Genomic DNA, 23,826 nt, shown 5'->3' with positions numbered 1-23,826 from the left:
ACACACATACACATGTGATCAACTTCATGAAAAATGTTGCAAAAATGTAAAAATAAATATTAGAAAGGATCAGAGTAAAAATATTTCCACATATTTATCCTTTTGAATAATCAGTGAAAGGAAAATAGTCATATCTTCTTGAGTCAGGCACAACAAGTAGATCCCGTCTCTTTGCTGACAGCTAAAGTTAGTTCGATAATTAATGCATTTTACACAAAACCAAAAATGAGACATAAACATTTCAAAGAGGGATGTAAATTCATCTCTCTTGGGCAGATGATAAAATATTGCATGATGAAAATCTAAAACTTTCTGGAAAACTTCCCCAAAATAAAAATCAATAAGATGCTAAGAAAATTATATATAAAACAACAATCACGTAGAAAATGTAATGAAGACCTGCTTTTCATGGAAACAATAATTTATAGTGCATAGGAATAAAACATCTGAAAAAAAGCTACAAAAAAACTTAAAGACATTTTTATTTTACTGACGTTGATATGTAGTATTATATTTGTCTCACGTGTATAAAGTCATAATCCAACATTTGTAGACGAAGCACAGTGGTCAGCACAGTAAATCCAGTTACCCTCTCACGATACAAGGTCAGTGTAACATCATCAACTGCAGTCCCCACGTTGTATGTTACATCCCACGACTGGCGTGCTTTGAAATTGGAAGCTTGAACCTCTTGATCCCCTCACTCGTTTGCCCATCTCCCAACCCTCTTTCCCCGTGGCAACCACCAGTCTCTCCTCTGTATCTGTGAGTCTGATTTTGTTTTATTTGTTCACTTGTTTTTAGATTCCACATATAAGTGAAATTTTACAATATTTGCCTTTCTCCGCCTGGCTTATTTCACTCAGGAAAATACACTCAAGTTTCATGCATGTTGTCACGGTGACAAGATTTTATTCTTTTTTATGACTGAGTAGTATTCCACTCTCTGTATACCGCACCTCTATCCATTCACCCGTCAGTGGGCATTTCGGCTGTCCCACCATGGCTATTGTAAATAATGCAGTGAACGTAGAGGTACTTCTACAGTTGACCCTTGAACAATGTGGGGGAGAGGGGCACCAACACCCCGTGCTGGGGACTGGTCCCAGGACCTCATTCGGGTACCAAAATCCATAGATGCTCAAGTCCCGTGTAGAAAATGGGGTAGAACAACGCATCTGCACATCTGCGGATTCCCAACAGCAACTGAAAATACTCTTTTCGATCTGTAGTTGGTCGAATTCATGAGTGTGAAACCTAGGGATATGGAGAGTCTACTGTATATTTTTTTAAATCCACATGTAAGTAGATTCACAGAGTGAAAATCCGTTTTATTCAAGGGTCAGTTGTGTATTTTGTTGTTGTTGTTATTTTAGGTTTCTATTTATTGATTTGAGAGGGAGAGGAGAGGGAGAGAGAGAGAAACATCGATTTGTTCCACTTACTGATGCATCATTGGTTGATTCTTATAGGTGCCCTGACCAGGGGTCAAACCCGCAACTTTGGCTTATCGGGATGATGCTTTCGCTGACTGAGCTACCCGGCCAGGGTGATATTTTTGAATTAGTGTTTTAATTTTTTTCCTTCAGGTAGATGTCCAGAAGTGGAACTGCTGGATCATACGATAGTTTTAATTTTTCCGAGGAACCCCCATGCTGTTTTCCACAGTGGCCTCGCCAATTTACATTCCCACCGACAGTGCACAGGGGTTTCCTTTTCTCTGTGTCCTCGCCGACACTTCCTATTTCTTGTCATTTTGATAATAGCCGTTCGGACAGGTGTGAGGAGGTACCTCATTGTGGTTGTGATTTGTGTCTCTGATGACTAGCGACGCTGAGCATCTTTTCATGTCTGTTGGCCACCTGTGTGTTCTCTTTGGAGGAAAGTTGATTCAGACCCTCTGCCCATTTTAAAAATTGGATTGTCTGGGGGGTGTTTTCTGGTGTTGAGTTTGTGAGTTCTTTTAAATTTTGGAAATGAGCCCCTCATCAGATGTGTCATTGGCAGATATCCTCTTATTTTCAGTAGGTCATCTTTTCATTGTATTGATGGTTTCCTTTGCTGTTTTTTAGTTTGATGAAGTCCCCTTTGTTTATTTTTTCTTTTCTTTCCCTTGCTTGGGGAGATATGTCAGAAATAAATATTGCTAAGAGCAGTGTGAGAGCGTTTACATGTATTTGTCCAGCTTTCCCAACACCATTTATTGAATAGACTGTCTTGACCCCATTGTGTGTTCTTGCCTCTTTTGTCATAAACAAAACAGAAACAGACTTGTAGATACAGAGGACAAACTGGTGGTTGCCAGAGGGCAGGGGAGTTGGGGGGGTGGGTGAAAAAGGCGACAGGATTGAGAAGTACCGATTGGCAGTTACAGAATAGTTACGGGGACGTAAAGTACAGCAGACGGAGTGTAGTCCATAACGTTGTAATAACTGTATAGTGCCAGGTTGGTACCAGAATCATCAGGGGATCCCTTGGTAAATTATACAGTTGTCTGACCACTCTGCTGTACTTCTGAAACTAATATAAAATAATATTGACTGTCAACTGTAATTGGACAAAAAATAAAGGCCATCAGACCTTGAATTTTACTGGACTGGGCCATGAGAGCTGTTTGGCTCTGAACATGTTCTACTCTCTATGACCCCCCGGGTGATTCAGGGCCTCCTTGGTTTTAAGACGGGTGCCATCACCGGTTTCAACAGGCCATGTAGCCTCTGCTCTAAGCTGTGGGGATGGGGCGGCCCTGAACCTTGGGAGCATGACCCTAACCTGCCAGAGCACTGGGGATGTGACCGCCACCTGGCAGAGCTGGGTGGAGAGGACACGGCCCCAGTGCCCAGAAAGCAGAGCATAGAACCAAAGGGAGCATTGTCACACCTTAGGGTAGGGAGCTTGCCTCGCCGGGTGCTGGGACCTCTCACCCCCTCCTTCTCTCTTGTTTCTCCTCTTTGGACTGGGAATTTTTCTGTCCTACAAAGATGTTAATTGCATCTTTTGTTAAAACACTAAAAGTTTGGAAATGAATAAAAAATATATAAGAATAGTCAACTGATTAAAAAACAGCATAGTAGACATGCAGTGGGGTAGTCCTACTCCTACCACCAGCAATTGCCCCATTTCTTTGATTCTCTCTGAGGCAAAACTCTTCCAGATGTTGTACCCACGCACTGTCCCCAGTTCAACTCCTGCTCTTTCTTAAAGACACTCCACTCTACGCTCACAACCTCTACTCCATTGAAAGCGCCGTCCCCTAGTCCACGTTGCTGAATCCCGTGCTTGACTCTCCACCCAACTCATGCCACCCCTCACGGCCCGTGACACATCTGATCACAGCCTCCCGTGTGGCATTCAGAGCCCCACACCCCACACGACTCCCCCGTCTCACCCGTTACCTCTCCCTCCTCCTTTGCAGGCTTCTGCTCTCAAAGTGACTTCTTAATAAAATGTGCACCCCTTGCCTGCTGGTTCTGCAAGGGGAGGAAGGTAATTCTCGTTCCATGGGGGGCAGAGGAAAGGGTCTCCTTCCTAAGCCGGCGCTGGTTCTCTCTGAGAATTGGAACCTGCACAGAGGCATCAAAGCCGTGCTGATGGTCTTATGAGGCTAAAGGTGCATCCACCCCTCCTGAGCCCTTGGTTACTTTAAGGCCTCCCTACACTACGGACTCACCCAAATCAATTATCTTTAAGCCCCAGGGTTTTCAGCAAGATTAAAGGGGCTCTAGGAGGTTAGAGAATTGGGATGGATAGCAAGGTGGATGTCATTTCTTTCTTTTTTTTTTTTTACTTGAAACAAAATTTAATTACTGTGTTTAATGGAATAATAGTTGAGAGAAAATGCCTACAAGGTGGATGTAATTTCATCTCTCTCAAAAACTAATCTGATCGCACCCTTCCCCTGATTAAATAAAACCTCCCTGCTGCTATTAGAAGAAATAAAGACCAAAGCTATTACTATAATTAACAAGATCTGTCATTGTTTCCTTCTTCTCAAGTTTACAGATTCAATATTCTTCATTCCCAGCCCCTTCTCTCTCTCTCTCATGCACACAGGCACACACTTGAAGTTTTGGCAACAGTGATCCCTCTGTTCATTGAATGTAGAATACTTTCTCCTAAACATTTTTACCTCGATAGAGTCTCTGTTGATGCTAATACTGTTTCATTTATGAAGTTAAAAATAGGCCCTGAGCGGGTAGCTCATCTTCATCCCAGTAAGCCAAGGTTGTGGGTTCGATTCCCAATCAGGGCATAGGCCCAGGTTGTAGGCTCAGTCTCTAGTATGGGGTATGCAGGAGGCAGCCAACTGATGTTTCGCTCTCATATCAATGTTTCTCTCTCTCCCTTCTCTCCCTCTCTACCTCAAAAGGTCCTGTTTAAAAAATATATATATCAGCCTAAATACTAACTTTTCACAGAGTTCTCTGAGCACACGAGCTACACACCCCTTTGATTCTATAACTCACCTTGTTTTGGTTAATTTCAACATAGTATTATTACTACAGACATTTCCTCATTTTTTTTTAATTTTATTTTTCAATTAAAGTTTACATTTAATAGTATTTTATATTATTTTCAGGTGTACAGCATAGTGGCTAGACAATCATAATTTACAAAGTGTCCCCCCAATATTTGAAGCGCTCACCTGACATCATGCAGTTATTGCAGCGTTATTGATTATATCCCCGGTGCTGTACCCTATATCCCTGTGACTACGTAACTACCAATGTGTACATCTCAGTCCCTCCACCTTTCTCACCCAGCCCTTCCACCCCTCCCCTCTGGCAACCTTGAGTTTGTTCAAAGGATCTGAGTCTGTTGCTATTTTGTTTGTTCTTTAGACTCCACGTAGAAGTGGTATTTGTCTTTCTCTGTAGACTTGTTTCACCCAGCATCATACCCTCGAGGCCAGCGATTTTCAGCTGGTGCGTCACAAGAATTTTTAAACCATGCAATACTTTAAATTGCCCAGTTAAAAAGCTGACAACAACAGCCATCTCCTGTGAATGGATTGAAATTATACCTTTTATTTTTGTCAGACTGGCAAAAAATATATATTTTTGGTGTGCTGCAGAATTTTAGTAATTAGTTTATGTGCCTTGAGATGAAAAAGGTTGAAAGTCACTGCTCTAGGTCAGTCCATGCCGTCACAAACAGTAAGATTTTATGCTTTTAATGGCCAAGTAATATTCCATGGTGTGAATGCCCCACAGCTGTTTTATCCACTCATCTACTGATGGGTACATGGGTTGTTTCCAAGTCTTGGCTATTGTAGATAACACTGCTATGAACATAGGGGAGCATATATTCTTTCTTTAGTGTTTTGGGATTCTTAGGGTATATTCCCAGAAGTGGAATCGCTGAGTCATAAGGCAGGTCCATTTTTAATTTTTTGAGGAACCTCCTTACTGTTGTTTTCCACAGTGGCCGCCCCAGTCTGCACTCCCACCAGCAGTGCACCAGGGTCCCCTTTCCCCACACCCTCGCCAGCATGTGTTGTTTGTTAATTATTGTTGGCAGCCATTCCGACAGGTATGAGGTGATATCTCACTATGGTTTTAACTGATATTTCCTCATTTATGTTGGTTTTTTATCCGTCTCTCTTTACTAGAATTACCTGCATGATAATAGGAGCTATCTGTCTCTTCACTTTTTTGTTCCAGTTGCCTAGACCCGTGCGCACACTAATCAATTCTCATCTCCCTTCTCTGAGGGAAAGTGGTCAACCCCTGAGTGGAAACAAGGGCCTCTTGAGTGACAACTCATCCGAATACAAGCTTTGCTTGATCACTGTTGCCATTCACCCCTCTCTGTAAACTTACTAGTAAATACAGAAATAAGTTAATGGAAATCTTGATATCCCCTTGCCGAACATTTCTGCAGAAGCATGCAACTGGGCAGCAGGAGGAAGACGGGGAGTTGAAAATGTATCCCACTCGCTGCCTCACTGCAGAGAAACCCCCCAGTACGTAGTAGCTAGTGGAATGCGCCGCCTTCCCACCACTGCACTTGAGAACTGCTGTCTTCCGATTGCGCCCTTAACCGTTTCAGCTCTTCTGGGTAGGAGAGCTGGTATCTTTATCTTTCATTATGGAAATTCCTAAGGGAAGGGGTTAAGCCACACGCTGGGTGAGAGATAGGAGTAGAGCAAAGACTGAGGCCAGACTCCCTGTCTTCTGACACGCTGGAATTCCAGCCAGGAATTGCTGGCTGGAGCCCCGTCAGGCCTCTGCCCTGAGCCGTGCATGAGGGGCTGATGCGGACCAGGGCTCTCCTGAAGGAGGCTCTCATCCTTGCATCGTCCTAGGGACCTTCCTTTCAGAAGCTCCTCTGCCTGTTACTGCTTATGTGCAGCAGAAATCCCTCAGTCTTCGAGCAGAGCTTTATTGGGAAGTAATTCCTTGAAAAACCAGTGGAGGATTCTACTAAATACTTTAAAGAAGAATTCACACCAGTTTAGCACAGTCCCCCAGAAAGTCGAAGAGGAAGAGCCGTTTTATGAAAGTACCCATACCTCGATACAGAACTCAGGCAATCACAGTACCCCCCCCCAAAAAAAAACAAAGAATGAAAAATGACAGGCCAACACCCTCATGAGTGTGAACAAAAAGTTCCTAAAAATATTAGTAAATATAATTCAGCAATGAAATATGTATCTATGTACCATGAAAAACAAAGTTTATTGAAGGAATGTAAGGCTGTTCAGTACTCAAAAGTAAATTAATAGAACCCATATTAGGCTAAAAAGGGAAAATCACAATTATAACAATCAATGCAGAAAAAACATTTAACAGAATTAAACACCCATTCATGATTTAAAAAAAAAAAAAAGATTTGGCTTTGAGTGGCAAACATACAATGCAATGTACTGATGATGTACCATAGAATTGTATACTTGAAACCTACGTAATTTTATTTAACCATTGTCACCCCAATAAATCTAATTAAAAAATAGAAATAGAAGAGAACTGCTTCAACATTATAGTTAATACTGAAAGAAGGAATGTTTTCCCTGAAAACATCTGAATGAAGCAATGGTGTCTGCTCTCACCACTCCACTCCAACATACTGCTCGAAGTCCAGCATAGAAAGGTGGTGAAAGAAAATAAAAGGCTTTTTTTATCCATAAAAAATGCTGTGGGACATTTACACAATGGAATGCTACTCAGCCATAAAAAAGAAGAAAATCTTAACTTCTTGCAACAGCATGGATGGACCTGGAGGGTATTATGCTAAGTGAAATAAGGCAGTCAGAGAAAGACAAGTACCATATGATCTCACTTATCTGTGGAATCCAATGAACAAAACAGACTGCCAAACAAAATAGAAACAGAGGCACGGATACATGGGACAGACTGACAGCTGTCAGAGGGGAGGGGCGCAGGGGGACTGAATGAAGTCAGGAGAAGGGATTAGTCAAAAGACATTTATACATAACACATAGACACAGACAACAGTGTGGTGATAGCCAGAGGGAAAGGAGGTTGGGGGGTAGGTGGAGGTGGGCAAAGTGGGGGAAGTAGGGATGAAAAGAGACTTTGCTGGGGGGTGCCTGATGCAGTGGGCAGAGTTGTACTGTTGGAACCTGTACGGCTTTGCAAACCAACGTCACCTCAATAAATTCATTTTAAAAAGAAAAGGCATGCAGATAGGAAATAAATGAATAGAATGGTCTCTGTTTGCAGATGACAAAATAGTCTATGTAGAAAATCCTAAGGAATTACACGCAAACTCCTAGAAGTGATTGGTGAGTTCAGAAAGGTTGCAGGCTACCAGATCAACATACAGTCAGACAGCAAGAAGAACAGAATAATCCCCCCAAATGACAGTAGTATAAGGAGACTCTGGGGCAACTTTGAGTGTACAAACATTCACATCATGGGGGTACCAGATGGGGAAGAGTGAGAACAAGGCATTGAAGACCAGGGTGAAAAAATAATGATAAAAAACTTTCCTCACCTGGTGAAGGAAGCTCCAGGAAGCTCAGTGAGTCCCAAACAAGATGAACCCGAAGAGGCCAGTCTCAAGACACATCATAATTAAGAGAAAACCTTAAGAGGAAAGCAGTGTTACCTGCAAGGGGGCACCCATAGGACTGTCAGCTGATTTCTCAGCAGAAACCTTGCAGGCCAGAAGGGAGTGGCAAGAAATACTCAAAGTGATGAAAAGCAAGGACCTACAACCAGATGACTCTACCCAGCAAAGCTGTCATTTAGAATCGAAGGTCAGATAAAGAGCTGCCCAGACAAGAAAAAACTAAAGGAGTTCATCACCACCCGACCAGTGTCACAAGAAATGTTAAAGCGTCTTTTTTAAGAAAAAGAAGGAAAAAAATAAAAAATATGAATGATAAAATGGCAATAAATACATATTTATCAACAATTACTTTAAATGCAAATGGATTAAATGCTCCAATCAAAAGACATATGGAGGCTGAATGGATAACAGGGCCCAGGCCCTCACATATGCTGCCTACAAGAGACTCACTTCAGATAGAAGGACACACAGAGACTGAAAGGAAAGGGACGGGAAAAGATACTTCATAAAAATGGAAAAAACAAACTTACACCACACAAGATATATTTTAAAAACAAAATAAATGAACAAGCAGGATATAAACAGACTCATAGATACAGAGAACATTTTGAAGGCTGCCAGATGGCAGGAGGGTGGGGGGGACTGGGTGAGAAAGGGGGAGGGGTTGAGGCGTCAGATGGGCACTCACAGATTAGTTATTGGGGTGTAAAGTACCTCACAGGGGCCATGGTCAGTAACACTGTAATGATTATGCATGGTGCCAGAGGGGCTCTAGACTTACCTGAGGGGTAACAGTAAGTTATGGAATGTCTAATCACGGGGTCGTACACCTGAAACTAATGTAATAGCGTATGCCAACTGTAATTGGAAAATTTTAAAAATATTTAAATTAGAAAGTTGTAGACACTGAAGGAAACCCAGACGAAGGGCGCATGACATTACCCTATACAGTCTTTAGACATGAAACCAAGACCACGATCCGTAAAAGAAAGAAATCAGTAAATCAGACCTCATCAAAATTTAAAACTTGCTGCGTGGAAGTCCCTGCGGATCCTGTGATTGTTTCAAAACAAAATATTTTTAAGGCTGTCTCACAGAAGCCAGAAAAGCCAACAGTCCAGGCGCCCTGTGGCTCCAGCCAGATCTTTCCGGGGGAGGATTCTGGGCCACCGCGGAGCACGCTGCAGGAAGTCCACGAGGTCTAGGAACCGCTTCTGCTGTGACTGCTGTTGCTTGGATGCCACCAACCCCTCTTAACCTTGGCTCTCAAGCCGAATTCGCTGTGAACAAGTGCAAGCACAGAGAGCCACCCTCACTGGGAGATGGATTGGCAGCTTCAGAGCAAAGCCACTTGCAGCAGGAAGGGCATCTCGCTGAGCCCTCCAGGGTGGCATCTGCGGTGCCACCGACAAAGCAGAAGGAAGCTGACCATGGAGCAGATACAACTTTCAGAGCCTAAAGGCATGAGGAGATTGGACCAATGAGCTAGTAGTGTTACAGATCCTGTGATGGGATTCACCACAGAACCTTCTGGAAGATTTGGCAGAAAGCAGGGGAGCACACACCTTGGGCTCTACAGGTAGATCCACTGGAGTCTTCCTCTCATAGAGATTCTATCCAGAGAGGCCATACCTGTTATGTTAACCGTGCCTTTTCTGTGCCCGTGTGACTGTGGGTTGGGGACAAGAGAGAAAAAAAGGGGGGATCTCAATGTTAGCAGCTTCTCTTTAGGACCCTCCTTGTTGACACCTGGGTTTTCAATAGAGTTCACGGAGGTCCTGCAACTGTCCAGCAGAGGGAGCCCTGGCCTCTCAAGTACTACAAGCAGCCGTCAGGATGGCTGCAGTTGTGGGTGTGCCCATAGCCCTGAAGGTAAATGAATAACCGGTGGGCTGGATGCCCAGGAGAGGCCACAGGGACCCTGGAGAGTGCTCCACCCACCCCAGCTGCAGCGATCAACTGTCTGCTGACAGCGCTGCTTTGCAGCTGGCCCTCATCCTGACTGCTCTAAGGAAGCATCACTCTGAGTAAAATTATCCCCAAAGTCAGATCGTCACCCCACGATAAATATCGTAAGATAGCAGCTCACTTGTAACTGAACATCCTACACAGCAGGGCACTGGAATTGGTCGCTTTGAGAAACGTTTTTAACTTCTCTTTCCTGGGAGTCAGACAGCTTAGAGGGAAATGGCTTTGGGTAAAATCATTTTATGGCTTTGATGGGAGACTACTGGCCCCCTGCTTTAGAATTTCTCTGGCACAGGTTGTCATGCCTTTGTCCCCCAGAATGTCATTTTGTGTTGGAGCAAATGAGTAAATGATTTAGAGAAAACTAGAAACAATAACAAAGCAGAACCAAACAAGAAACACTAGACCCGTGTGGCGCTTTCCTGGTCCAGCAGAGCCTCTTTTGGGGACAGTTCTCAGCTGGGGCCATGATGCTGCCATCAGTGGACCCTCGCTGTTGTCCAAATAACTGAATATTGATTGGGGTTAGAAGTGCTGTACTCCCTGACCCAACGTGTTTGCAAGAGACTTTCCCCTAATTTCTGGGAAACCTGGTCACTTGGACAACTTGCCAAAGATCCCCGGTAGCCAGGCAGGTCCTGGGGTGAGGCCGGTGGTCCTAGAGAGCTTGGCTGTGTCCGTGCTGGGCATGAGCTCACCGTCATAGGAGCCCATCTCCTACTGTAGGAGCTCAGCGACTAACTGCCAGTGAATTGGACTTGGAGAAGAGGGCTGGCCTTGTGCTGTGATATAGGAGGAGACAGGGAATGTTTGGGCAGTAACGTTATGGGCAAAGGTTACGAAGCAAGTAGTAGCACAGCCCAGGTATTCGGGGATGTGACGCTGTAGACTGTGCAGCTGCAGGCGCGACAGAGCCAGGACCGGCCACTAGGTGGCAGGCGAATTCCACTGTCACCTGTTACCTCCTGTCTGGGCTTCATCTTTACCCAGGGGAGGGGGTTAGGGTTGGGGCTTTTGACCCTCATAGGACAGTAGGGCGGTCGCAGCGCCGATGACCCCCGTCCACTTGAGGAGATAATGACTTCAGGAGAGTCTTGTATACACCAGCCTGGCGCGGGCATGAGTATCTTTCCCCAAACACCTCCGGAAAGTTCACTGCTCCGTTGTGATCCCTCCCACAGCGGGCCCTGCACCCCAGGGCTCATACATTGGCAGGCTTCCCCTGTGTGTGAGCATTGACCCCCCCCCCACCCGCAGGAGCTTCCTCGGTGGGGCTAGGTATCCCCCTGCTCCCCACCACCACCTGCAGCCTGCAGGATCCCTAGTTCATTAAAGGCTGCCCCTTCCTTTTTTCCTGAGAGAAGTCTGGATATTTTGCAGGGACCGAGTTTCCACCCCAGTATCAGTGTGCTGATAAAACCCAAATCCCCTGAGCTACTGGACACCCACCGAGGTGGATGGTCCTCCTCTCCCACGTAACCTTAAGGAAACCTGCTCCAAATTCCCACTTTCCTGACTTGGCACTAGCCGGTGCCATTTAATTAATTGACCTGAGTTTAAACACTCGCCTACTGTGAGGGGATGTGGTGAGGGTGAAATCCAAAGATGTGTATAACTTAGTGAAGTCTTATGCTTGGTTAATGTCAACCTTACGTGTCGTCGTCCGCCCCCCCCCCCCCTGCCCCGTCAAAATCATTGTGTTGTTTGGAAGATTATAGCGCTGTCACTGGTAGTAGTCTCAATGTTCAGGTCTATTCAGAGAAGAAAAACTTGGCTCCCACCATCTAGAGTAGAAATTAGAATAAAGACAAACACCTCCATGTTATGCTGAAAGTATATTTATATATATAGATATAGATATTTATTTCTCTGCAGACAGCTTTACTGATGAGTCATTTTGACGTTCAAAGAACAGCCTATTTCAACACTACATAATGTGTACCGGGGTGAGATGGGTAGCTTTTTCAATTCATTTCACAAAGCCAGCACAACTCTGATACCAAAACAGAACAATTATAACACAAAACAGAGAATCACAGATCTCACTTAAAAATACAAGTGCCAGAATACCAAGAAGAACAGTAGCCAGTTGAAATCAACACCACATGAAGATGTACAAAGCTTTGGCAGATACGAAACCAAGTGGAAATCCAAATTTACACACATAGAACTGGAACATAAACACCAGAAACAAAACAACACCCCCCCCCCCACGCACACACACAACCCTGTAAGTGGCCTTTGGCCGGGGGACACAAAGGATCGGAGATATCTGTTAGATCTCCTTAGCGGGGAGGGGGGCTGCCGGGCGGACCCTCAGCCCCCTCGTCGGGCCCTGGCTCATCCTTGTCCGAATCCTCGGACTCACACTCTTCCAGGGCTTCGAAGTACTGGAAAGGCCAGTACTGTGGATCTTTCTTATGGAGCCTGGCCAGGAACTTGAGCACCAGCATCTTGCTGGTTTCCAGGAATGCTCGGGGGCCCCAGAGGAACTCGTACTGGGCTGGCTCAGTGTTGGGGACTCGCCTGTACTCTAAGTACTTCTCCCTCACAAACACTTCAGTGATGAGCTTCTTTGCGTTTCCGAAGAGACCGTGGGTCTCCCGGACATCCACCCCGAGCTTGTACAGGAAACTATAGAGCAGGTCCTCCCTGATGCAATTGCCCTTCATAAAGATGAGGCTCAGGACCACCATCAGGAGGCCAAATTTGGGGGTCTCTAAGTAGGATGCCACCGCCGGTGCACCCAGAGGACCCGCCACCTTGTTGATGATAATGTAAGAGTGGGTCTGGGGATCAATTTCCTTCAATTGATACCCAAAGACACACTCCAGCTTGTGGTTGGCACGTTTGATGATTTCCAAGCACTCATCTTTGTATTCACGGATGATGAACCTCACCATCTCTGAGCGCTTGATGGGCACCTTGGCTCGGTCCTTGACCAAGAGAAACTGCACCAGAGCATTTGCTCTCTCATCCAGGGGAGACAACGGCTCAGTCTCCTCCTTGGCCTCATCCTGACTGGCACCAAACCCCATAGGGAGCCCAGGGACCTCAGAGAGCATCAGAGACTGAGGGCCACCTCGGCTTTCCCAGAGACCCAGGGCCCTCGAGGTGCTCGGACCCTCCCAGGCACTCATGGCCCAGGATGTGCCTGGTCCCTCCCAGCCACTCAAGATCCTGGAGGTGCTGGCGCCCTCCCAGCCACTCAGATTATAGGAGGGGATTGGGTCCTCCCAGTCACCCAGAACCTGGAGAGGGTTTTCAACCTCCCAGTCATTAAAGTCCATGTTTTCCCAGGGCCTTGGGGCCTGCCAGCCACGCAGGGCCAGCATCCGGCCACTGGTGTCCTCTTCAGTGTTCAGGTGTTTCTTCTTCCTGGTGGCCTTGCCCGAGCGACGCGGAGGCTCATTGGGGGTCTTCGAGGCCTCCTGAGGGATGGCCATGGCCTGGGGGGCAGCTGCTGTAGCCATCAGCATGGTGGGCGCCGCCTGGGACGCCCTGGGAGGATTCACAGTGGGCTGGGGGACCCAGGGGACTGAAGGCAGGGCCTCAGCATAGGCAAAGGGATCCTTGGGAGCAAATGGCAGTGACTTTGGGGGCTCGGTGAGGGCAGGCAGGCCCTTGAAGGCATTAGCAGAGGCAGGCTGGAACTGGGAGGTAGCTGGGAAGCCCCTGGGGGTGGCAGTGTAGGGCTCTGGTGTTGCAGGAAAGTTCTTCCAGGCAGGTGGCAGGTGTGCTCGGCCCCCCGGCATCACCTTGGGGGCACAGAAAGTGGCGGCAAAGATCATGCGGTCCTTGGAAGAAGCCCTGCGCTCCTTCGACGAGGTCCGACGCTCCTTCGACGAGGTCCTACGGTCTATCGAAGAGGCCCGGGATTCCCCTGATGGAGTCATCAGTGATTTGGCAGAGCCCATGGGAAAATTTGCCACTGCTAGGGGGGCTCCGGGCTGGCCCTGCAGGGCGGCTGGGAGGCCCTGCCAGGAGGGCTGGAGTTGCACCTGGGGCAGCTCTGCTTGCGGACCCGGCGGCGGGGCCTGCTGGGGGGGTAGCTGGATTTGCAGCGCCTTTTGGGAGGCGGGGACCCCCTGAAAGGGCTGCTCCACCTGCACCAGTGGAGGGCCCTGCCTCTGGGCCTCCTGGGCGGGCAGGGGCTGCCAGAAGGGCCCAGGGGCCTTGGGGGCCTGCCAGGCCAGCGCCTGGGCTTGCTGCACCTCCTGGAACTCCATCGACACCGGCATCTCCTGTGGCACCGGGGCTTGGCCTTTGGGGGCCTGCCAGATGATGGGTGGGCAGTGCACAGCCTGCGGGGCCGACAGAGGGGCCGACAGCGCAGCCTGGGGCACCTGCAGACTAGTGGGAGGCACCGTGGGCACCTGCGATGCCGGGGGGGCCGTGGGCACCTGGGGGGCCATCCGCACCTGGGGGGCCGCCCGCATCTGGGGGGCCGCCCGCATCTGGGGGGCTGCCCGCAGCTGCGGGGTGGGCAGCCGAGCCTGGGGGGCCTGCCGCAGAGGTGGGGGGGGCGGCAGGGCCTGCCAGAGCGGAGGTGGGGTGGTCAGGACCTGGGGGGCCGGCCGGATGGGCGGTGGCGCCTGGCGGATCAGTGGAGGTGCCTGGCGGATCGGGGGTGGCCCCTGGCGCACCGGCGGGGGCCCCGGGCGGATGGGCGGCGGGCCCGGGCGGATGGGTGGTGGACCCTGACGCACGGGAGGCTGCGCCTGCCACGCGATGGTCGGAGCCTGCCAGGTGACCTGCGTGGCCTGCCAGGCCAGGGGCGTGGCCTGCCAGCCTGGTGCCGGGGCCTGCCAGCCCGGAGAGGGGGCCTGCCAGCCCGGGGGTGTGGCCAGCTGCGCCGGCGGCGCCTGCGGGCCCTGGGGAACCTGCGGAGGAGCCCTTATAACCTGGGACTGGATCTGCAGAATCAGAGGCTGAGCCTGCGGGGCCCAGGACGCCAGAGGCTGCCCCGGTGGGGCTGTCGGCTGTGCCATCGGGGCCGGCGAGGCTGCAGGCTGGTGGATCGGAGCTCTCGAACCCGAAGGATGAATCATCAGGACTCCTGGACCTGGAGGCTTGGCCATCGCGGCTCCCGGAGGTGGAGGCTGTGCTATCAAGGCTGCCGGGGGCGGAGGCTGGGCCATCGCGGCTCCCGGAGCAGCAGGTTGGACCATCAGGACCCCCGGAGTCAGAGGCTGAGCCATCAGGACTCCCGGAGCTGCAGGCTGGGCCATCGGTGTCCCCGGAGGGGCAGGATGCGCCATCGGGGTCCCCGGAGGGCCAGGATGCACCATCGGGGTCCCCGGAGGACCAGGATGCGCCATCGGGGTCCCCGGAGGACCAGGATGCGCCATCGGGGTCCCCGGAGGGCCAGGGTGCGCCATCGGGGTCCCGGGAGGGGCAGGATGGGCCAGGGGGCCCCCGGGAGCCGAGGGGTGCATCATCAGGACCCCCGGAGTCGGAGGCTGCGCCATCGGGGCTCCCGGAGGGGGTGGGTGGATCATCAGGACCCCGGGAGTCGGGGGCTTGCCCATCGGACCTCCCAGGGGGGGACCCTGGACCAGCGGGCCCCCCAGCGCGGGAGGCTGGGCCAGCGCGGCCACGGGCGCTGGCGGCTGGCCCTGCGGGCCCTCCCAGGCGGGCTGCGGTGCCTGCCAGGCGGCCAGCGGAGCCTGCAGGTCCATCGGCGGCGGGTCCCAGGGGACCGGCGGCGCCCGGGAGGAGGCGGGCGGCGCCCGCATCAGCACCGTGGGGCGGCTGTAGACCGGCGGCTTGGGAGCCTCGGCCGGGGGGCTGGGGTCGCCCAGGGTCTTACTTAGCTGCGACATGTCCGCGCTGCTCTGGCGGCGGGCCTCCTGCGACAGCGGCGCCTTCCTCCGGGAGCGCGGTGCCGACGTGGCCGAGCCCGGGAGCCTCCCTGCCGACTGCGAGGAGGAAGTGGGTGCCGGCGCCGCAGCTTTGCGCAGTGAGGGGGCGGGGGGAGGGGGCGCAATCCCGCCCCGGCCCCGCCCCCGACCCCCGCGTGGAGCCTGCGGAGGGGCGTCTGCCGGAGCCCCGCGGACACGGGCGCGGGGGGGCCGGGGGCGGGGCGCAGCGGGAGCCGCCGAGACCCCCGCGGGGGGGCGCCGCAGCCTCGGGCGCTCGGTGCCTGCGAGCCGCGCTCCGCGTGCGAGTCCCGGCGGCCGGGCCCGGGTCGGGGCCGCCTGGGGAGCCGCCGGGGCGCCCGCAGCCTCCGGGCTGCCAGGGAGCGGTGCCCGCAGACGCGTGTGCAGTTGCCTGGGGTTGAGAGGGAAACTGAGGCAGGAGCGAGCCCCCCCCCCCGGGGAACAGCCCTGGGAGCGAAGGGCGCAGCAGAAGAGCGGGGTTCGGCGCGAAACGCCCGAGACGGGTCTTGAGAAATGGACGTTTGGGGCACAGGCGGCGGAAAGGGGCGGCCGAGGGCCGGGCGCGCGGGTGGACCCCGGAGCCGCGCGCGGGAGAGGCGGCGGGAAGGCAGCCCCGGGGCGTCGGCTGCGAGCAGGGGAGAAACTGTGAAAGTTAAACCACCCCGAAGATGATCAAGGGGGCGGGTCGGCAGAACAGGCCAGGAGCGGGGCGCCCTGCGCGGGAGCGGGGCAGGGGCGCGGCGGTGCGCTCGCGGGGGCGCGAGGCGGAGGGGCCGCCCGGCCGCGGGCGGTGTCCGGGGGACGCGGAGGCTCGGTCCCCAGAGGGGCTGCAGGTCCCGGGCACGAGTCCGGGAGGGAGACCCAGAAAGGCGCCACTAGGGGGCAGGAGCGAGCGGCGGGGCCCGCACCCCGCGCCCCCGGGCGGCCCCGGCCGGTGTCTCCCGCTGCGTCCCGGGGACAGTGGGGCCCGGCCGGTGTCCCCCGCTGCGTCCCGGGGACAGCGGGGCCCGCACCCCTTCCCCCCCGGGCGGCCCTGCCCAGTGTCTCCCGCTGCGTCCCGGGGACAGTGGGGCCCGGCCGGTGTCCCCCGCTGCGTCCTGGGGACAGTGGGGCCCGGCCGGTGTCCCCCGCTGCGTCCCGGGGACAGTGGGGCCTGCACCCCTTCCCCCCGGGCGGCCCCGGCCGGTGTCTCCCGCTGCGTCCCGGGGACAGTGGGGCCCGGCCGGTGTCCCCCGCTGCGTCCTGGGGACAGTGGGGCCCGGCCGGTGTCCCCCGCTGCGTCCCGGGGACAGTGGGGCCTGCACCCCTTCCCCCCGGGCGGCCCCGGCCGGTGTCCCCCGCTGCGTCCCGGGGACAGCGCGGGCACGCTCCCACGGTGCCCGTGGCCTTGGGCAGTGAGAGGCGTTGGGAAGGAGGCGTCAGTGGCCGTAAGGGCAGCCGGCGGGGTGCCACACCGGGCTCGGTACCCCCAGGTCCTTCGTGATGCCCCGGCCTGGGTCACTCCCGTGTCCCCAGAAAGCTGCTTCCACAGAATGGGGACCTCAGGCTTCATGGTGTCCGGGTCCCTCTGGTGGGTTAATAGTCCACATAGGACTTGTTCCTTTGATAGGGGCTTGGAGCCACCTCAGTGCAGTGGTCAGGTCTAGACATAACCCTCATGTCCCCGTCACCAACTCTGCCCCACGGCAGTCACTGGACACGGATGCTTTGGGGAAGTCGGTCCACGTCTCCAAGTCAGTCGCAGCCTATGACATGTCTCCTCTGTCTAAAGCCTACCTTTCCTCCTCTAATTTAAATTCCTCGGAGATGAAGTTCTTCTGCTAACGTATTTCTTTTTCAGCATTATGGCAAATTTAACCTCTAGCGCACCAGACGGAGGGTCATCTCACGCAATAAATGGCCACCAGCGGGCCCGCTGCTTTCCCTGATGCTGGGGCTCAGTGAAGAGCACTGGTACCCAGTGTCCACCCCCCTCGAACCCCTTATGTGAATGGGTGAAACTCACCTGAGGACCCAGGTGACACAGCCCCTCTGTGAAGACTGACTGATTTAATACCAGCGAACGCCCATGCTCCCGAGCCCAGTGGGAAATTGGGGCCACGCGTTCTAAGTAGGTGCCCCAACCCCTCCTCCTCGCGTCATCTTGTCTCCAAAGCCCCCACCGCCCCTTTGTGTACATGCCCTTTCTCCCCACACCTCTGAACCGAGGGCGTCAAAATTCCTTCTCCTCGCTTCGCCACGAGACAGCTTGGAAACCCAAGGTGAGTGGAAAACAGAAGGCAGAGAGGCACAGGACATCCGTAGAACACGTGTGTCTGTCTGTCTCCTGGTGAGAAAGGGCTTTGGGTATGCGCACAAGTGCATCACAAGAGGGTAACACGTCATCCAGAAAACTGGGAGAGGAAGGCGGCATAAGCAAGTAGGAAACCACTGAGCGGGGTGTGCGGAGAACCGGTGGGTTTGTTTATTATCTGTACCATCACAAGAAGGGAGCCTCCCCGCGGCCTGGAGCCGCCTCTTGCTCCCTCTGTACCCAGCTCGTCCTGAGTGGTCAGCAACGAGCTAGCGAATGAAAGTGTAAAATTAGCACCGAGACTGCCCGCCTTCCGTGCCCTGTGGCTGTTAGACTTGGTGCACATACTTGGGAGTGTGTACCAACTGCAGTCAGTTCACAATTTTCAGAGAGTCCGAAATTATTTATTTATGAAATGCCTTTTATTAAGATCTATTTGGTGCCTGACGCTGCCCTGGGTGTAGGACGAGAGAGAAAATCCAGACCCCAGATCTTAACACACCCGTCAGGACATTCGTACAGTGTTTTTAGTGCAACGAAGTGTTGCTGTTTGCATTGTTGAAAACTCACGTTGGTCACAGTTCATGCCAATAACCAGATACGCCCTTCTGTTTGGAGCATGGGGGTGTGATGCTGGCTGAGAGGTGGAGATTCCCGAGTGTTTCCCAGATAGACTGAGTGCTAAAAAACAAAGCACAAGGCGTTTGGAAGAATTGCAAGGGGTTCGTTTAAACAGTGTAACTACTGTCTGTTGAACAGTTATTATTTGGTCAAACACAATCCTAAAACGTTTGCAGACACTGCATGTGTCTCACCAAGTCCACAGGTGTTTGACCCCATTTTACAGATCAAGACATCGAGGCCAAGGGGGGTAATTACCTTGTTGCAGGCCTGGCAGCCGGCCTCTGGAACCGAAGCCTGGTCTGCGGTTGCCAAGAGCGGGCATTGGCCATTATTGCCAGGTCTGCCAGAACCTTTAAAATGTTTAGGTGTAATTAACATACACTGAAACACGTGGATCCACATGATTGTGTTGCAGAAGCTGTGTCACCGGTTCCCATCTCTCAAAGCGAGATGAAGAACATTTTCTTGGTCTTTATCCAAAACAGTCCCCCCAAACACTAATTTGAAAGGACACGTGCATCCTTATGTTCACTGCAGCATTGCTGACGACAGCCGAGGTCAGGAAGCGGCCTAACTGCCCGTCAGCAGGCGGTTGAAGAAGTGGCGCGTCTCTGCAGTGGAATACTACTCGGCCGTAAAAAATGATGACCTCTTACCGTTTGCGACAACGTGGATGGATCTAGAGGGTGTGATGCTAAGTGAAAGTAGTCAGACAGATACCATATGATTTCACTTACATGTGGAATCTGAAAAACCAAAACAAAGCAGAAACAAATTCATAGACACAGACAGCGTTTCGATGGTTGCCAGGTGGGAGGGAGTTAGGGGGCTGGGTGCGAAAGGGGGAGGGATCGAGGAATACCAATCGGCAGCTGCAAAGTGGTCCCGGGGCTGTAAGGACAGCACAGGGAAACAGTCAGTAATATGGTAATAACCGTGTAAGGTGCCGGGTGGGTACTGGGCTGATCAGGGTGATCACGCTGTCGGCTAAATACATGTCTAATCACTGCGTTGTGTGCCTGAAACTTACATAATACTGTGTGTTAACTGTAATTGAAAAATTAAAAATATGTATTTAAATTAAAACAAAAAAAAGAATATTTTCTTTTCCAAATAAAAGCACTGTGTGTCTTTTCCCAGTAAAGTCTTCTACCTCCAAAGGCAAACACCCTCTGTCTTCTCACCCCGCTTATCAGCTTTGCCGGTTTCTGAATTTCATACACATGGAATCCGCAGAGTACTTACCCTTCTCGTGTCCGGATTCAACACGTATCAGAAGTTTGCTCTTTTATATAATGCTGGTCGGAATTCCATCCTATTTGTACGGCACAGTTTGCTTACCTACCACCTGTTGACATTTGGGATATTTACAGTTTGTGGGTAGTAGAAGAGAGGGCTGCTTTAAAAATTGGTTTTTGCTATTGAGTTGAATGAGTTCTCCATCCATTTTGGACATTAACCGTCTCTCTATCTATCTATATACACATATATTTAAATATATATATAAATATTTTGCAAAAATATTGCAAATATTTTCTCCCATTCCACAGATTGCCTTTTTATTTTGTTTACTGTTTTCTTTTCTGTGCAAAAGTTGTTGTTTTTTAACATAGTCCAACCTCTTTATTTGTGCTTTTGTTGCATTTGCTTTTTGTGTAAAATCCCCCCCAAATTATTACCAACGCAGATGTCGGGGAGCTTTTCCCATGTGTTTTCTTCTAGGACATTACGGTTTCCAGTCTTTAACCCGCTTCGAATCGACTGTCGTGTGTTGTGCAAGGCAGCGGTCAGGCGAGTTCTTCTGCATGTGGCCCCGCGGTTTCCCCGGCACCGCTTCTCAAAGAGACTGTTTCCCCGGGTGTAGTCTTGGCTCCCACCTTCCTTCTTGAAATGCGTTTTTGCTGGGTAGGAATTACAGACACACAATTTTATTTTTCCTGTTCGCAGTCTGAAGATGAGATCCGTTGAACCTTAGCAGCAGAGCCTAAATCTTACTGCTGTTTTTCTGCCCGTCACGTCCCTCCCCGCTCGGCTCCCTTTGAGCCCCCGCCTCTTGTCTTTCACTGTCTGATAATCAGCAGAGGTGCGAGTTTCCTTCATTTATCCTCGTAGGCGTTGATTGAGCTTATTGGGTAGAGAGGTTAATACATTTCACCATTTTTGCAAAATTCTCAGCCATTATCTCGTCAGATAATTTTCCCCTCTCCTCTCCCCTGTCGCTCGGGCTCTCTGATTACACACAGACATTAAAGTAATTTTCACGCCGCCCTGTGGGTCGTGAATGTCCTTCCACGTCCCGGTTTCGCTGCCTCTCACCCGCCTGTCTGTCCCCTGCCCCCCCCCTTTGTCCTGCCGTACAGCCCCCCGGGCGAAGGACTCGCTCTGATCCTGCGCCCCTCCGTGCGTTTCCCCCGCTTTCGACAGTTCCCCTCGCTGGACCCTCTCCCTTGCCCGGGCACGTTCCCCGCCACCTTACTCTGGGCCTGGACGCGTTTGTCCTGCTGACTCGCAGTCTTCCTTTGCTGATTTAAACATCTGGACCGTCTCCGCGTCCTCTGCTGCTGCGGTCGCTTCCTGTCCTGTCCACGGTCACATTTCTCTGCTTCCCGTGTTTCTCTTTTTTTTTATTTTATTTTATTATTATTGTGTGTGAAACAATGTGGAAAAAAACCCTAAAGACTGAAGCCTGTAACGGTTACGCCCAGAACGAAGGCACCCCCTTTCCTCTGCTGCAGCCCAGTGTGTGGCATCTGAGTGTTTACACGGCCTCCCCTGCAGTTGGGGGGGATCTGGTTTTTCACACCCCCAGTGATGGCTTCAGAGACAAATATTTTGCGGGTGAGACGAAGATACTCCTTCCTTTCCTCTTTTTTAATCCTAATACGATGCTATGTTTGTATTGACTTTAGAGAGAGAGAGGAAGGGGGGAGAGACAGAGAGAGGGCAACATCGATTGGTTGCCTCCTGCACGCACCCCAACGGGGATCGAACCTGCAGCCTTTCGGGCTTAGTCGGTGCCCTGAGCGGGAATCGACGTCCAGCCAACTGAGCGACCGGCCAGGGCAGGACCGTCCTTTCCTTCAGCACAGTTTCTGATCTAAGACCCACGAGGCTCGCTCGCTCTTTACTCCAGCTCTGCCCCTGCACCCTGGAGCCCCGGGGGTCTGTCCCCTGCCCAACTCCCCGGCCCTGGTGTTGATCGGGACACTGTGGAGTGTTCAGGGGAGACTTTGTGTGCACCTGGGGGGCCCCGGCTTCCAGCTCTCCCCTCGCTCGCAGCGCTCTGCAGGCTGCTGGGTGGCACAGAGGAGGGACCGGGACACCTCAGGAGGGTCCCCGCTGAGCCTCCTGTCCCGCAGGGCCTCCTGCTGCAGTCCCTGCACAGGGGGGCTCCCCACGGCCTGTGTCCCCGGCCCTGCCCGCGCTCGGGGTGCTGCTCACGCAGCCTGGCGGGCGGATCTGACTCCTTTCGGACTGCTCAGGGCCTCAGTCCGCCGCACCGGACAATATGTACTCAGTGACTGCTTGTTAACAGTCTGAGTAGTTTATCAGCCATCGGCCGGGACTTTGTTCCTCCCGTATGGTCCCCGGAGATTGAAACAGCAAGGGAACCCTTCTCCTAGGAAGGGTTTGCCGCTTCCCTGGGGGCCAGTGGCGCTGACCACCTTCCCAGGTTATGTGTCGTTTCCAGTCTTTTTTGAATCCTCACGTGAGGATATAGATAGATATTTTACCGATTTTAGAAAAGGGGGGGAGAGAGAGAGAAGCATGGATATGGGAGAGAAACATTGGTCGGTTGCCTTCCAAATGCACCCGAACCGGGGATCCAGCCGGCAGCCCAGGTCTGTGCCCTGACCAGGAATCGAACCGGCGACTTTCTGGTGCCCGGGACGGTGCTCCAACCAACCGAGCCACCCGGCCGGGGCCATTTTCAGTCCTTGACCATTTTCTAGTTGATTTGTCTTTGTAACGTGGAGTTTAGAGAGTTCTTTATATGTTCTGGTTCCGAGTCCTTTAGAGGGCATGTGGTTCGCAGATCCTTTCCCCAGCCCGTGTCTTGCTGTGTTGTTTTTTACTGTTGTTTTAGTCTCTTAACAGTGTCTTTCAAAGAACAATCGTTTTTCATCTCGATGAGGCTCGGTTTATGTGTTTTTTTCTTTTGTGGACTGTGCCTTTCTTTGGTGTCTTCATCTTACACTAGGTCGTAAAGGACCCCCCCCCCCCATACACACGTTTTCTCCTAAAAGTTCGAGAGATTTACATTTACAGATCTATCAACCATTTTAAGTTCATTTTTGTCTAAGGCGTGAGGTTTATGTTGAGGTTCTTGGGGTCTCGGTTTTCGTGTGGATGCCTAATTGGTCCGGCGTCATTTGTTGAGAAGACAGCCCTGCCCTGGCCGGCGTGGCCCAGTGGTTAGAGGGTCTTCCTGTGCACCAGGGGGTGGCAGGTTCGGCCCCAGGCCACAGTCGGGGTGAGTGCGGGAGGCAACCAGTCGGTATGTCTTTCTCACCTCGATGTCTGTCTCTGTCTCTGTCTCTCTGTCCCTCCCTCTCCCCGCCCCATCCTCTTTCTTACACTGTCTCTAAAAAAAAAAAAAAAAAAACCAACGGAGAAAATACCCTCACGTGAGGATTAACAACAACAAAATGTTTGTAGAAATCAAGAGGCTAAACCGACGCTCTATTTTCAAATCAAAATGCTTAAGAGCTGGGGGCGCATTCGCCTCAATTGGACACATCGCCTGATGGCCGGAGAGCGAGCCTGGTTGGGGGCCAGGCCCGCGAGAATCAGCTCCACAAGGTAAGGGACCGACCCGTTCCTCTGCGGGATGTGCCCTTTCATCTGTCCAAAGGACGCTGCAGTTGCAACTTTCAGATCACGGGAGGCGGTAGCTTTACTCTGTTTCTAGAGGACAGTCACGAAGATGAGCGATCCTGTCTGTGCCGTGTGCCCACAACGACTCGGTGGCTGCCGTTTCTCCACTGGGCATTGGTGTCCTCTTCGGAGACGAGAGAAAGA

The 23,826-nt window shown here is 51.9% G+C and overlaps 1 protein-coding gene across 1 annotated transcript; it reads right to left on the bottom strand.

The window, feature by feature from the left end:
* Positions 1–11,780: 11,780 nt before the first annotated feature.
* On the bottom strand, positions 11,781–15,848 carry MAGEL2 (MAGE family member L2). Its single transcript, XM_081124551.1, has one exon. It carries the CDS (start codon positions 15,828–15,830, stop codon positions 12,291–12,293), a length of 3,540 nt encoding a protein of 1,179 aa, XP_080980677.1. The 5' UTR covers positions 15,831–15,848; the 3' UTR covers positions 11,781–12,290.
* Positions 15,849–23,826: the final 7,978 nt, after the last annotated feature.

The sequence above is a fragment of the Miniopterus schreibersii genome, assembly GCF_964146895.1.
Source record: "Miniopterus schreibersii genome assembly, chromosome: 22".
Taxonomy (NCBI): Eukaryota; Metazoa; Chordata; class Mammalia; order Chiroptera; family Miniopteridae; genus Miniopterus; species Miniopterus schreibersii.
Note: the sequence above shows the minus strand (reverse complement) of the source record. Positions and strands in the feature narration are given on the sequence as shown.

Bases quoted from the DNA above. Each gene is read 5' to 3' on its own strand.
- MAGEL2 (XM_081124551.1), bottom strand. From the start codon at position 15,830: ATGTCGCAGCTAAGTAAGACCCTGGGCGACCCCAGCCCCCCGGCCGAG.